Source organism: Podarcis tiliguerta, assembly GCF_965153285.1.
Source record: "Podarcis tiliguerta genome assembly, chromosome: 8".
In the NCBI taxonomy this organism is placed as follows: domain Eukaryota; kingdom Metazoa; phylum Chordata; class Lepidosauria; order Squamata; family Lacertidae; genus Podarcis; species Podarcis tiliguerta.
The window spans coordinates 7,124,583-7,138,985 of NC_139541.1; the positions used below are offsets into that span (position 1 = coordinate 7,124,583).

Here is a 14,403-nt window from a genome sequence, read left to right on the forward strand (position 1 = left end):
CAGACTCGGGTCTAATTGCGGGCTTCCGCCATTTTCTCTCTTCCAGGAGGTCCGCGACATGGTGGCTCCTGTCTTGAAGAGCTTCCAGGCAGAGGTAAGAAGCCGTCTGTGCCCAAGGTACTTCTTAGCCAATGTGAGCTGCCTGTAAGCCGCTGGGGGGACACAAAGTAGAAGCAGGGCCTAAGAGAAAAACGAACCACACACAGCAGCGTCAGCAGTGGGTTCAAAGTCCAAAGATGGCGCCAGGCTTTCGGTGTCAACTCAAGTGGTAGCCAACATGGTGCCCTTCCAGATGTTATTGGTTGTAGTGGTTAGAGTGTCAGACTTCGACCTCGGAGAGAGCAGGGTTCGAATCCCCATTTGGCCATGGAGCTCACTGGGTGTCACCTTGGGCCAGTCACTGCCTCTCAGCCAAACCCTACCTCACAAGGTTGTTGTGGAGATTAGATGGGGATGGGGAGACAACTATGTACACCAAAAGGTGGGGTGTTAATGCAATCAGTCACTCAATCAATCAATAAATCAGCTCTACCTCTCATTTAAATCGGAACCAATGAAGGTGGTGAATGTCCTGCGGGTGTCTGGAGGCCATTAGAGGATGGATGGTGGTCAATGGATTGAGGTTGAATCTTGACAAGATAGAAGTACTGTTTCTAGGCGACAGGGGGCAGGCAGGTGGGGGGGATTCCCTGGTTCCGAATGGGGTAACTGTGCCCATAAAAGACCAGGTGCACAGCCTGAGAGTCATTTAAAGCCCTAAATGACCTTGGCTCTATATACCTGAAGGAGTGTCTCCACTTCCGTCATCCAGAGGTCCATCTCCAAGGGCCTTCTGGCGCTTCCCTCACAGAGAGAGCTCTCACACTCAGATGAGATTACCTCTTTGCTGCTGCGGTAGAAGCCAATACAGTGGTACCTCTGGTTACAGACGCTTCAGGTTACAGACTCTGCTAACCCAGAAATAGTACCTTGGGTTAAGAACTTTGCTTCAGGATGAGAACAGAAATCGCATGGCGGCAGCAGCAGGAGGCCCCATTAGCTAAAGTGGTGCTTCAGGTTAAGAACAGTTTCAGGTTAAAAACGGACCTCCGGACCCCACCCCCATCCATCTTCCCTCTCTCCACCCCCCCTTTCTTTTTCTTCTCCCCCTAATGCCTCAACAAATGAAATGGATTTGTAAAAATGTTACATGGGGGGGGGGGAAATACGAGCATTACACTTACTTCTGTAAAACAAGAAAATCCATAATAAAATATCAAGATGGGGGGGGGGGGACATGGACCTCCAGAACGAATTAAGTTCTTAACCCGAGGTACCACTGTACCACACGATCATGTGAATTTACTTCCTCCATTAAATTCCCTGCACAAGAGATGGATTTGATGATGGATTCACTGACTGGGTGTTTTTTTCCCACCACCCCTTGATAATCTTTATTATTATTGCCCGTAGGTCTCAGGGCAGGTTACGACCAGTTAAAATTCAGAAATTCAGTTAAAACATACTACATTCACATGAGCAGGGTGGGTCCTGAAACACACATCAGAGGTGACAAAGGCCAGGGCCAAGAGAAGTGTCTTCAGCATTCGCAAAAAAGCTGTATAGTGAGGGGCTGCCACAGAGAAGGCCCTCACCCAGGCCACCCTCCGAAACCGCTGAGGGAAGTGGAACTACAGAGAGGGCCCCCAGCAGGTCTGTTGTTTTTGATGGCTTCCTTCCTTAACTCTATCCATCAAGGCTTTTTTTGCTGTGGGGAATAAGATCTATTCCAGCTTTCGGTGGAGCCATGGCTCTGAGAGATTTAAATGCTTCCGAGGTGGTGAAGGCAGGTGTTGGAGAAATATCACACTTTGGAGCGTTCCTAAAATCTTCATTATTCTCTTGCCGTGGGGGGGGGGGAGTGGAGAGGAGCTGAGAAACAGTTCCCCCGTCTGCGCGGCTTCTACCCCGCTTAGCTCGAAACCCCCAGAGAGACTCCGCGCTCAGCAACAGCACATTAGAGACTGTCATCTTGCGAGCTTCGCCTTACTTTTAAATCTGTCTCTTTGGAACGACATAACGGCACAAGGAGAAATATTAAAGTAAACAATAACTGGATTTACACAAATGTGGGCTGATTTCCATATTTTTCATCACTTCGTTTTATTACCCAGTTTTTACTGATATGCTTATTTATTTATAGGGCAATCCGGTATTGATTCATTCCGAAACGCTCGGCGTAAACACATAAAAGAGTATGATAACAATAGGAATGTATTTCTGGTTGTTTTAAATACTGCCTGTTTCCCCAGCAGATGTCATTAGATCCTCTGGGAGGGGGGGGGGGTGGGACGAAGGGGGTGGGGCGCTGGCACAGAGAAGGGAACAGGGCCGGGCTATCCATGAGGCACGGTGAGGCAGCTGCCTCAGAGCTCTTTAACCAGCCAGCTAGTTTGAAGGGATGTGGGTGGCGCTGTGGGTTAAACCACAGAGCCTAGGACTTGCCGATCACAAGGTCAGCGGTTCGAATCCCCACGACGGGGTGAGCTCCCGTTGCTCGGTCCCTGCTCCTGCCAACCTAGCAGTTCGAAAGCACATCAAAGTGCAAGTAGATAAATAGGTACCACTCCGGCGGGAAGGTAAACGGCGTTTCCGTGCGCTGCTCTGGTTCGCCAGAAGCGGATTAGTCATGCTGGCCACATGACCTGGAAGCTGTACGCCGGCTCCCTCGGCCAAGAAACCGAGATGAGCGCCACAACCCCAGAGTCGGCCACAACTGGACCTAATGGCCAGGGGTCCCTTTACCTTTACCTTTACTATCTTCACAGCAATGCTTCTGAACACCAGTTCCTGGAAACCACAGGGCTCTTGTGCCCAGATCCTGCTTGCTGTTTTCCTTTTGGGGCATCTGGCCGCTGTGAGAACAAGATGCTAGGCTAGAGGGGCCACTGGCCTGATCCAGTCGTAGGGCTCTTCTTGTGTTCTTCCAGTGCCCCATGGCCCTTCTTTTCCATGGAAGCAGACTGGAGAAGTCTAGCTCAGTGGTCTAGCTGGTAAGGTCCCAGTATCTGGGATGTGATGAGCCTCCAGACTCTGGGCACACCCAGCGCATAGCTGTCAACGTTTCCCTTTTTTTAAAAGGCAAATTCCCTTATTCCGAATAGGATTCCACGCAAGAAAAGGGAAAAGTTGACAGCTATGAACCAGCGGTTCTTGTGGGGAGGGATAAGAGGCACCCTCCTTTCGGAGGAGAGGGAACTAGCTTCTCTCTTCTCCCCCCCCCCCAACCTGATTCAATAAATAAAAACCTGCCTTTAATTTTCCATTACTGGGAAGACAAAAGGCCTGCCCGCGACAGTGGTGGAGTGGCGACAGCTTGAAATGGCCAAAGTTTTGAGTCTCCTTGCAGACAGCGAAAAGAGCAGAGCCAGAACCCCGCTAATTACAAAAGTTGCTGTATGAAAGATAATTCAAAGCAATAATTTAGCAAACATAATCAAGTAGCACAGATGGGGATTCTGATGAATAGTTTGCAACATGCAATTAGCAGCTCTTGCAGTTACATATCATTAACCCTCAGAGCACAAAAATTATTTTCTCATTATTAGATGAAAAGGTAAAATTAAGCTGACTAGACAGTTAAGGAACAAACTACAATTAATTACCTTCATTTATTACAGTCATTATTTGAAACTTTATCCCCCCCCCACCTTCTCCTCCTCCTCCTCCTTCGGCTGGATGCGTGAAAACATCTAAATTAAAAGTTTTAGTACATTAAAATAAAGGTAACATAGTCTACATGCCTGAGCATCCAAAATAGTGGTGGAAGGAAAGCAAAGAGATGACTACAGTGTCCTAGTTGTCACTGATGGGGCTTCCAAACAACAACAACAACAATTTATTATTTGTACCCCAGCCATCTGGCTGGGTTTCCCCAGCCACTCTGGGCGGCTTCCAACAAAGATGAAAAATACACTAAAATGTCACATACTAAAAACTTCCCTGAACAGGGCTGCCTTCAGATGTCTTCTGAATGTCAGGTAGTTGTTTATCGCTTTGACATCTGATGGGAGGGCGTTCCACAGGGCGGGTGCCACTACCGAGAAGGCCCTCTGCCTGGTTCCCTGTAACTTGGCCTCTCGCAGTGAGGGAACCGCCAGAAGGCCCTCAAAGCTGGACCTCAGTGTCCGGGCAGAACGATGGGGGTGGAGACGCTCCTTCAGATATACTGGACCAAGGCCAGCCAAAGGCTACAGGTTAAAGAATCTGGATTATTTCACAAGGCTGTCGCCACCGCAGGAACAGAAACTGACATTCAGACAGGAGAGGCTATTCAAGGGGCAATTAAGAGGTTATATATCACTTATACTCAACCTGTATTCATCGGGAAGCAACAAAACGGATAGAACTGGCAAACAGGAACCTTTTAATTAAAAGCACAGGAGCCGCAAAAAACCTCAATAGTGCTTTGCCTGTCCATACGAATAGGAGGGGTGCTGCTGGAGCTGGAGGTGCTGTAGTTATGTTTTATCACTCCCCAAATCACCAGATCCAAACTGGAAAAAATAGGAGAGAACCAAAGAAAGCAGTGGAATGTATTTATTTGAAAGTAACATTTGAGAAGGGACGCGGGTGGCGCTGTGGGTTACACCACAGAGACTAGGACTTGCTGATCAGAAGGTCGGCAGTTCGAATCCCCTCGACGGGGTGAGCTCCCATTGCTCGGTCCCTGCTCCTGCCAACCTAGCAGTTCGAAAGCACATCAAAGTGCAAGTAGATAACTAGGTACCACTCCGGCGGAGAAGGTAAACGGCGTTTCCGTGCGCTGCTCTGGTTCGCCAGAAGCGGCTTTGTCATGCTGGCCACATGACCCGGAAGCTGTACGGGGCTCCCTCGGCCAAGAAACCGAGATGAGCGCCGCAACCCCAGAGTCGGTCACGACTGGACCTAATGGTCAGGCGTCCTTTTACCTTTATCTTTAACATTTGAGTGTTAGATAGAAAAGTGAACAAAGCCCACTGGGCCCCTTCATAGGGTTGTCAGTGGGCAGCTCCTTGAATACCCCCACTTTCCACGGAGGCGCAGGTTACAGCAACAACCAAGGCGACATTTTTCCACCTTCGCCGCATCAAGCGGCCCGACCTGGCCACAGTGATCCATGCGACGGTCACCTCCAGGCTTGACTACTGTAATTTGCTCTACGTGGGGCTGCCCTTGAAGCTGTCCCAGAAACTCCAGCGGGTGCAGAATGCTGCAGCGAGGCTCCTCACGGGGTCTCTGCCATGGGAGCATATTCACCCAGTGCTTTTCAAGCTGCACTGGCTCCCGGTGGAGTACAGGGTCAGATTTAAGGTGCTGGTTTTGACCTTTAAAGCCCTTTGCAGCCTAGGACCCTCGTACCTACGGGACCGCCTCTCCCAGTATGCCCCACGGAGGACCTTAAGGTCCGTAAATAGCAACACCTTAGAGGTCCCGGGCCCTAAGGAAGTCAGATTAGCCTTGACTAGAGCCAGGGCCTTTTCAACACTGGCTCCGGCCTGGTGGAACTCTCTGCCTCATGAGACCAGGGCCCTGCAGGATCCAATTTCTTTCCACAAGGCCTGTAAGACAGAGTTGTTCCTCCTGGCCTTTGGCTTGGAGTCAATTTGATTCCCTCCCCCTCTTTCTTTTTTCCTTTCTCCTCCTGTGATGAGGCTGAATTTTAATGTTTAAATGTTGTATTTTAATCTTGTTTTTAAGTTGTATTCATTCAACTTGTTTTTATTATTGGTTGTTAGCTGCCCTGAGCCCGGCCTTGGCTGGGGGAGGGTGGGGTATAAATAAAAATTATTATTATTATTATTATTATTATTATTATTATTATTATTATCATCATCATCATCATCATCATCATCATCTTCATCATCCTGGTCCAACCAGCTCCTCCATAAGACTCATAACACTAACCCAAACAGGAAGCCTTTCATAGCCCTTCCTGTCCAAGAGTGGACCATGGCCAGTCTGGGTGGGCAGGGCCAAGTTAAAGCCTGATAATGCTTCACTATCTGGGCAGATGCTCCAGAGTGGGTGGTTCCCAGTCCTTGCCTGGCATTCTCCTGAGAGCAGGCTCTGCAGCAGATAATCTTAGAAGTTCTTTGCTGCACTGCGAAGCTACAATTGGAAAGATGAGTAGGCATATCCTCTTTAGGTAAAGGTAAAGGGACCCCTGACCATTAGGTCCAGTCATGACCAACTCTGGGGTTGCAGCACTCATCTTGCCAGAATACAGCTTCCGGGTCATGTGGCCAGCATGACTAAGCCGGTTCTGGCGAACCAGAGCAGCGCACGGAAACGCCGTTTACCTTCCCGCTGGAGCGGTACCTATTTATCTACTTGCACTTTGACATGCTTTCAAACTGCTAGGTGGGCAGGAGCAGAGACCGAGCAACGGGCGCTCACCCCATCGCAGGGATTTGAACTGCCAACCTTCTAATCGGCAAGTCCTAGGCTCTGTGGTTTAACCCACAGCGCCACCCGCGTCCCATATCCTCTTTAAAAAGGAAATAAAAAGCAGATCTCGCCCTGTTTATATATAAGGTTGTCCCTGTTTGCGTGATATGCGCTGTGCACTTTGTTAATTAAAGGAATACACAGCATGGGTCACCTTCCCAAAGCAAATGATAATCTGCCACAGGTTTCCCCTGCTCTTCTGCCTCTACCTCATCTGTGCCTCAGTTTCTCCACTCGGCCGGCCAAAGCTCCATTCTCTCCCCACCCCACCTGCTTTGAAGGCACAAAACAGTTCAGAGTTCAGGGAGCAACACACCACCATAGAATCATAGAATCATAGAGTTGGAAGAGACCACAAGGGCCAACCCCCTGCCAAGCAGGAAACACCATCAGAGCACTCCTGACATATGGTTGTCAAGCCTCTGCTTAAAGACCTCCAAAGAAGGAGACTCCACCACACTCCTTGGCAGCAAATTCCACTGTCAAACAGCTCGTACTGTCAGGAAGTTCTTCCTAATGTTTAGGTGGAATCTTCTTTCTTGTAGTTTGGATCCATTGCTCCGTGTCCGCTTCTCTGGAGCAGCAGAAAACAACCTTTCTCCCTCCTCTGTGTGACATCCTTTTATATATTTGAACATGGCTATCATATCCCCCCTTAACCTCCTCTTCTCCAGGCTAAACATGCCCAGCTCCCTTAGCCGTTCCTCCTAAGGCATCGTTTCCAGGCCTTTGACCATTTTGGTTGCCCTCCTCTGGACACGTTCCAGTTTGTCAGTGTCCTTCTTGAACTGTGGTGCCCAGAACTGGACACAGTACTCCAGGTGAGGTCTGACCAGAGCAGAATACAGTGGCACTATAACTTCCCTTGATCTAGATACTATACTCCTCCTGACCTTTTCTCACTCTGGCACTTAAAATCAATCTCCTGCTCCCAGCCCTGGTTGGAGTTTTCACTCAGGGCCTTTTCAGGCTGAGCATCAGTGCAGGCTGGTTGTCCACCCTGCCACAACTGTCCCTCTTAAAATATGATTGGCAAATGTATTTGCAAGTGCCTCGCTTTCTCCTTTCCCCCCAACGCTTGGTGTTTCCAAAGTTTTTTTAATGGGGTGGAGGGCTGCAGAAAACACTCTTTTATTACTTCTGTTAGGGCAGCCTAAGAATTGCATTGGCCGGTTTTGCTGCTGCATCACACTGCTGGCTCGCAACCAGCTTCTGATTGACTCAGATCTTGAGAGCTTCTATTCACGTGTGCTTCTGCCAAGCCGTTCTCTCCCTCCACCCCAAGAGGAGGTTTATTCTCGGTTCCCAGGCTTTGCCCGGGCCTCCACAGCCTTCATACACAAGCTGGCAACTGCTGCCTCCTTGAACTCAGCCAGGATCCCTGTCAAGCGGTGGAAACGAGATTGTGTGGGTGTCCCTGTGTGTGGCGTGACAGGCAAAGGACTCCTTGAGAAAGTTGTAATGAGATTACCGTCCTTTGGCTTCTAATATCAGGAACTTTGCCAGAGCTCCATTGTGCCTGTCAGGAAGTATTATGAGGAAATAAAGGGCTCGCAGCAATTTTATTTCATTCAGCATCATCATCTTGGCAAAGTAAATGATTTAAAGCCGACCCTCCCCCCCCTCTTTGTTTTCCTCCTCAGTTAAGCGGTCTTTTTCAGCAGATCTTTGTTATATATCCCATTAGGAATAACATCATGCAAAGGATAATACTGGTTCATGTATATTTCTTCTTTTAACAACAGAATGATGATGATGATGATGATGTTGAATTTGAACAACACACAGTCTTATCTTGAACTAGAATTCCCATGTTTTAGAATCAACTGTTTGATGTAAGCTGGAGTGGGGTTCAGTTTTGTTCTGGCCTTGTGAGATTTTGGGGGGTCTCCTCAGAAAGGCTCACACACCTCAGCTGATCTCTGTCCTGCCTTCTCCCGGCTGCCAGGCTGACACTCGCTGAAGGGACAGAAGTTTAGAAAATTATGCAAGCCCTGCAGAGAAAGTGGAGAGAGAACGTTTTCTCCCTCTCTCCTAACACTAGAATTGTGAGCATCCAGTGAAGCTGGAAGGTTGGAAGATTCAGGTCAGAGAAAGAAAGGACTTCTTCACGCACACATCGTTAAACTGTGGAACTCACTCCCACTGGCGGCAGTAAGGGCCACCAACTTGGATGGCTTCAAAAGAGGATCAGAGTTCATGTACACGGTCAAAACACTTGAGTTGAGAAGCGGGGCAGGGAGAATTCCAAGGGCCAAGCAGGGAAGCCCATTTGGCCCCCAGGCCTGACCCGAGGGTCTGAGGAGACTAATTTGGGCGAAGGCATTCCTTACTAGTTATTGCAGCGCCATCTTGTGTACGTATTGGACTAACATAAATATAAAGGGACCCCTGACCATTAGGTCCAGTTGTGACCGACTCTGGGGTTGCGGCGCTCATCTCGCTTTATTGGCCGAGGGAGCTGGCGTACAGCTTCCGGATCATGTGGCCAGCATAACTAAGCCACTTCTGGCGAACCAGAGCAGTGCACGGAAACGCTGGTTTACCTTCCCGCTGGAGCGGTACCTATTTATCTACTTGCACTTTGATGTGCTTTCAAACCGCTAGGTGGGCAGGAGCAAGGACCGAGCAACGGGAGCTCACCCCATCGTGGGGATTTGAACCACCGACCTTCAGACCGGCAAGTCCTAGGCTCTGTTTAAACCACAGCGCCACCCGCATGAGCCACCTTAAAATCTCTCTGCTCCAAAGAGCTTTGCTCTTGTCGTCTGCCACGGTTTGGGGTTTTATTGTGATGGCTGGAAGGAAGATGCTTTGAGACGTTTTGTAAAGCAAGCCATTGGGCGGCTAAAACTAAACCAACCTCCACCCCCCGAAAAAGCCACCAATTGGGGGAGGGGGCAGAAAGAGGCATTAAACAGATCCCTTTGCCCCCTCCTTCTTCACACTCACAGGGAAATGGCCTCCCATTTTTTTACAAAGGCAGGAGGTCTCTATCTTTCCCTCTCCTGGCAGACCCTGTCTTAGCATTTACATCCTTTCCCATTTTAGCTCCCAGTTCCTGAGTTTGGAAAAAGGGTATCAACTCAGGCAGTGGGGGGGGGGAGCAGGGCAATAGCTGCAGTAACACAACGGTTTATTCCATTTTCCTGCCATGGCCCCATTTGCTAATTTCTACATTATATCTGAAGAAGATCAAACCTCTCCATTCTGAAGGAAATCAGCCCTGAGTGCTCACTGGAAGGACAGATCCTGAAGCTGAGGCTGAAGCAGAGACATCACCTTGCTGACAAAGGTCCGTATAATTAAAGGTATGGTTTTCCCAGTAGTGATGTATGGAAGTGAGAGCTGGACCATAAAGAAGGCTGATCACCGAAGAATTGATGCTTTTGGATTATGGTGCTGGAGGAAACTCTTGAGAGTCCCATGGACTGCAAGAAGATCAAACACATCCATTCTGAAGGAAATCAGCCCTGAGTGCTCACTGGAAGGACAGATCCTGAAGCTGAGGCTCCAATACTTTGGCCACCTCATGAGAAGAGAAGACTCACTGGAAAAGACCCTGATGTTGGGAAAGATGGAGGGCCCAAGGAGAAGGGGACGACAGAGGACGAGATGGTTGGACAGTGTTCTCAAAGCTACCAGCATGAGTTTGACCAAACTGCGGGAGGCAGTGGAAGACAGGAGTGCCTGGCGTGCTCTGGTCCAGGGGGTCACAAAGAGTCGGACATGACTAAACGACTAAACAACAACGTTATATCTGAATGTAAAAGCTATTGTAGACCCCTTAACCTGGAAAATCACGGGATTACAGCAATGAAATTTTTGGGGATTAAACCAGCATGCCGTTCTTTCCTGCTCTTTTCACGGGGGAATTGGGGAAAGGACAAAAGTGTGTCTGTGTGGAAACGGCATCCGGTGATTTTTGTGGTTGTGAATCCCCTGGTGTGAATGACTTTTCCTGTGGCATGCCAGTATTTTGGTAAAAAAAACCTACACTTCCGTCATGCAAATCGAATTAGAAAATGGGCCAGAAGCACTAGCATGATAAGCAGGAAAACTAACGAAACATTGTCAACATCTGAACGCACCCAGTGTCATCGTGGTCTGACCTGCTCCCTCCCAGGGCTCCAGCTCACCAGCCCTTCCCTCCTCCAGGATACTCCCTTGCATTTCTCCTCCTCAAAGCTTTTCCATTCTGCTATTCCTCCAACAAACTCTCGGCATGATGTGCCCACTAAGCCTGCTCAGTCATAGTTCGACAGATTCCTCCCCCCATTCTGCTCTCCCACAAAGAAATATTTTGTTGTGCTTCTGCAAACTTCAGGGATTCCCCCAACTCTGCTGATTCCGCCCTCTTGTGCACAGGTGATGCTGTATGGCTGCATAAAGCTCCACACTGGGAGGATGAGTTTGCTGTTAGCCTAATAGAGGCAGTATGGTGTACTGGTTAGAGCATCAGACAAGGACCTGGAAGAACAGTGTTCAGAACCGCAGTTGACCATGAAGCTCGCTGAGTGGTGGTGGCCTTGGGCAGGTCACTGTCTCTCAGCCTAACCTACCTCAAAGGGTTGCTGTGAGGATTCAAGGAGGAGGGTCACAACCATGTCCATCACCTTGAGTTCGTTGGAGAAAAAGGTGGGGTGGAAATGCAATAAACAATAAATAAATATAGCAGTGGTGGGATGCCTATGGCCCTCCAGATGCTCCTGGACTAATAATAATAATAATAATAATAATAATAATAATAATAATAATACAGTGCCTCGCAAGATGAAATTAATTCGTTCTGCAAGTCTCTTTGTCTAGCGGTTTTTTCGTCTTGCGAAGCAACCCTATTAGCGGATTAGCGCTATTAGCGGTTTAGCGGCTATTAGCAGCTATTAAAGGCTTAAGGGATTAGCGGATTAGCTGCTAAAAGGCTATTAGCAGTTTAGCAGCTTAGAAAAGGCGGGGGGCAAAAAAAATCTCAAGACTCGCAAGACATTTTCGTCTTGCGAAGCAAGCCCATAGGGAAATTTGTCCTGCGAAGCGCATCGAAAAACGGAAAACCCTTTCGTCTAGCAAGTTTTCCGTCTTGCGAGGCATTCGTCTTGCGGGGTACCACTGTAATAATAATAATAATAATAAATTTTATTTATATCCTGCCCTCCCCAGCCGAAGCCAGGCTCAGGGCGGCTAACAACAATCAAATAATCAAATAATCCAACATTCTAAAAACATTTCATTATAAAAATTAATTAAAATCAAATTAATGGCAACCGTTAAGCAAAATTCTGTGCAGGTTGCCAGAGGAGGGAGTCAGGCTGGGCCCTGACCAAAGGCCTGGTGGAACAACTCTGTCTTGCAGGCCTTGCGGAAAGATGTCAGGTCCTGCAGGGCCCTAGTCTCTTGTGACAGAGCGTTCCACCAGATTGGAGCCGCAGCCGAAAAAGCCCTGGCTCTGGTTGAGGCCAGCCTAACCTCTCTGAGGCCTGGGACCTTCAGGATGTTTTTGTTTGAAGACCGTAAGGTCCTCTGTGGGGCGTACCAGGAGAGGCGGTCCCGTAGGTACGAGACTACAGTTCCCATCAGCCTCAGCCAGTGTGGCCAGCGGTCAAGAGCGATGGGAACTGGTGTCCAACAACACTGGGATGGCCTCATGTTCCCTATACAGTATATATCGTGGAAAGTGGTTTGCCTGTTTGCTTGTCCGTCCTCTATAAATTGGGCTGCCTCTTGAGATACTGTTGCCAAACTTGTTCCTGAGGTGAGGGTGGCAGTTTTTGTCAATGTTGGGACACCGGCAACCATTTTGAATCAAGGTGGCGGACCCAAACGTCACTCTGGTGTGACTTTGCCCAATTTCTGACACAGACTCAGCCGCCTCTGCAGATATTTCATGGTCTCCAGACTTGGCACAAGGGTTCTTGAGTTGGCAACGGCTGTGTTTGTTGATGTTTGGGTGCTGGGCACCATTTTGAATCAAGATGGCACACCAAAAAAAAATACTTTGGGGTGACTTCACCCGATTTTGGGTGTGACGGGTGCAAACTCACAAATCATCTATCCATTTTAAAAGTACATATATATTTTGGGAAGGGGGACAGTTTCCAAATTCCCTGGCAGCACTGGGTATCCCCCACGCATAACTTATAAGCAACCTATCTGCCTTATAGAGAGCCAGGCAGCTGTCTTCTCCATTGAGTGGAGCTGTCCGTGGTTTCAGGAAGAGTTTCTTTCCACCATCTCCTACCTGATATTTTTAAATAGGCATGTCAAGGATTGGACGGGGGGGGGGGGAACGACAGAACCCTGGTTTGTCATGCAGCCTCCAGCTAGCCCTGTCCCTGTCTGCCATTGAAGCAGAAGGTGCTGCAAAATGCTTTCTTTCTTTCTTTCTTTCTTTCTTTCTTTCTTTCTTTCCTTCTGTTTTTAGTTATACTTTTCAAGTTTATACATTTCATTAGTTTTACAATCAATTTATCATTTCAAAGTTTGACTTCCTTCCCCCTTCTTTCTGCGGTTCCTTAAATTTATTTTTTAATATCTTCTGCATGTCCAAATTCATTTAATTTGCTCGCTTAATGATCTACTTTAAATATATACTCATATGAAACTGCAGGTTATTACAATAATCCTGCTAATGCTTTTATCTGTTTGCAGTTTATCTGTAAATATTCAATAAACCATTTCCATTCTTCTATAAAAAAATTGTTATCTTGGTTTCTTATTCTTCCGGTAAGTTTCACCGTTTCTGCAGAGTCCGTAAGTTTTTGTATCCATTCTTCCTTTTGTTGGGACTTCTGCTTCTTTCCGCTTTGGGGCAAGTAGCATTCTTGCTGCTGTAGTAGCACACATAAATTTCTGTTCAATTTAGGTAGTTCTGTTCCTATACTTCCCAAAAGAAAAGCTTCTGGGGTTTTTTTAAATTTTATTTTACAAAATCATTTCCCAGTAAGCTTTAACCTTACTACAAGACCACCACATATGATAAAAAGAACCTTCTTTCTCTTTACATTTCCAACACTTGTTGATTTAGATTTATACATTTCTGCCAGTTTACTTGGTGTTAGATACCAATGAATAATAATAATAATAATAATAATAATAATAATAATAATAATAATAATAATAATTTATTTATACCCCACCCATCTGGCTGGGCTTCCCCAGCCACTCTGGGCAGCTTCCAGAAAAATATTAAAATACTGTAATACATCAAACATTAAAAGCTTCCCTAAACAGGGCTGCCTTCAGATGTCTTCTAAAAGTCTGGTAGTTGTTGTTCTCATTGACATCTGGTGGGAGGGCGTTCCACAGGGCTGGTGCCACCACCGAGAAGGCCCTCTGCCTGGTTCCCTGTAGCTTTGCTTCTCACAATGAGGGAACTACCAGAAGGCCCTCGGAGCTGGACCTCAGTGTCTGGGTAGAACGATGGGGGTGGAGACGCTCCTTCAGATATACTCATTTTCATGTAATTTTCTCTTAAACCATGGCATGCTGTAAACTTTATATCCGTATTCCACACTTGTTCCCGTGTTTCCATATCTATATTATGACTGATATAAGGCACATGCTTTCTGTTGCTAGACTGTGACCCCTTTCTCAACAACTGGCGCTTATAATTCCAATAAAAAAATGAAATGAACAAAAAAATGGCCTACCTTTTCTCTCAGCCCTGTCCACATCACCACCAGCGACAGACAGGGAACCCCTGGCCCTCTACATGTTGCTGGACCCCAGGTCTCATCACCCCCAGCCTGCATGCCGAAGGTCCTGAGTTCAAGTCCTGGCATCTCCAGAAAGAACTTGGAAAGATCCCGGCCTGAAAGCCTGGACAGCTGCTGCTGCCAGTCCGTGTAGGCAATATGGAGCCAGGTGGACTGATGGTCAGACTCAGCACAAGGCAGCTTCCTCTGTTCCAGTTATGGGAGCTGGAATTGAACAACATGT

General features: G+C 47.7%; 1 protein-coding gene across 2 annotated transcripts in view; it reads left to right on the forward strand.

The window, feature by feature from the left end:
- The window catches only part of CUX2 (cut like homeobox 2), a 250,778-nt gene that overhangs the window by 141,333 nt on the left and 95,042 nt on the right, over positions 1-14,403 (forward strand). For both annotated transcript variants that reach the window (XM_083453687.1, XM_083453689.1), the window contains exon 3: positions 47-94. In XM_083453687.1, the coding sequence (XP_083309813.1) occupies positions 47-94 (48 nt within the window). The remainder of the gene's footprint in view (positions 1-46; positions 95-14,403) is intronic.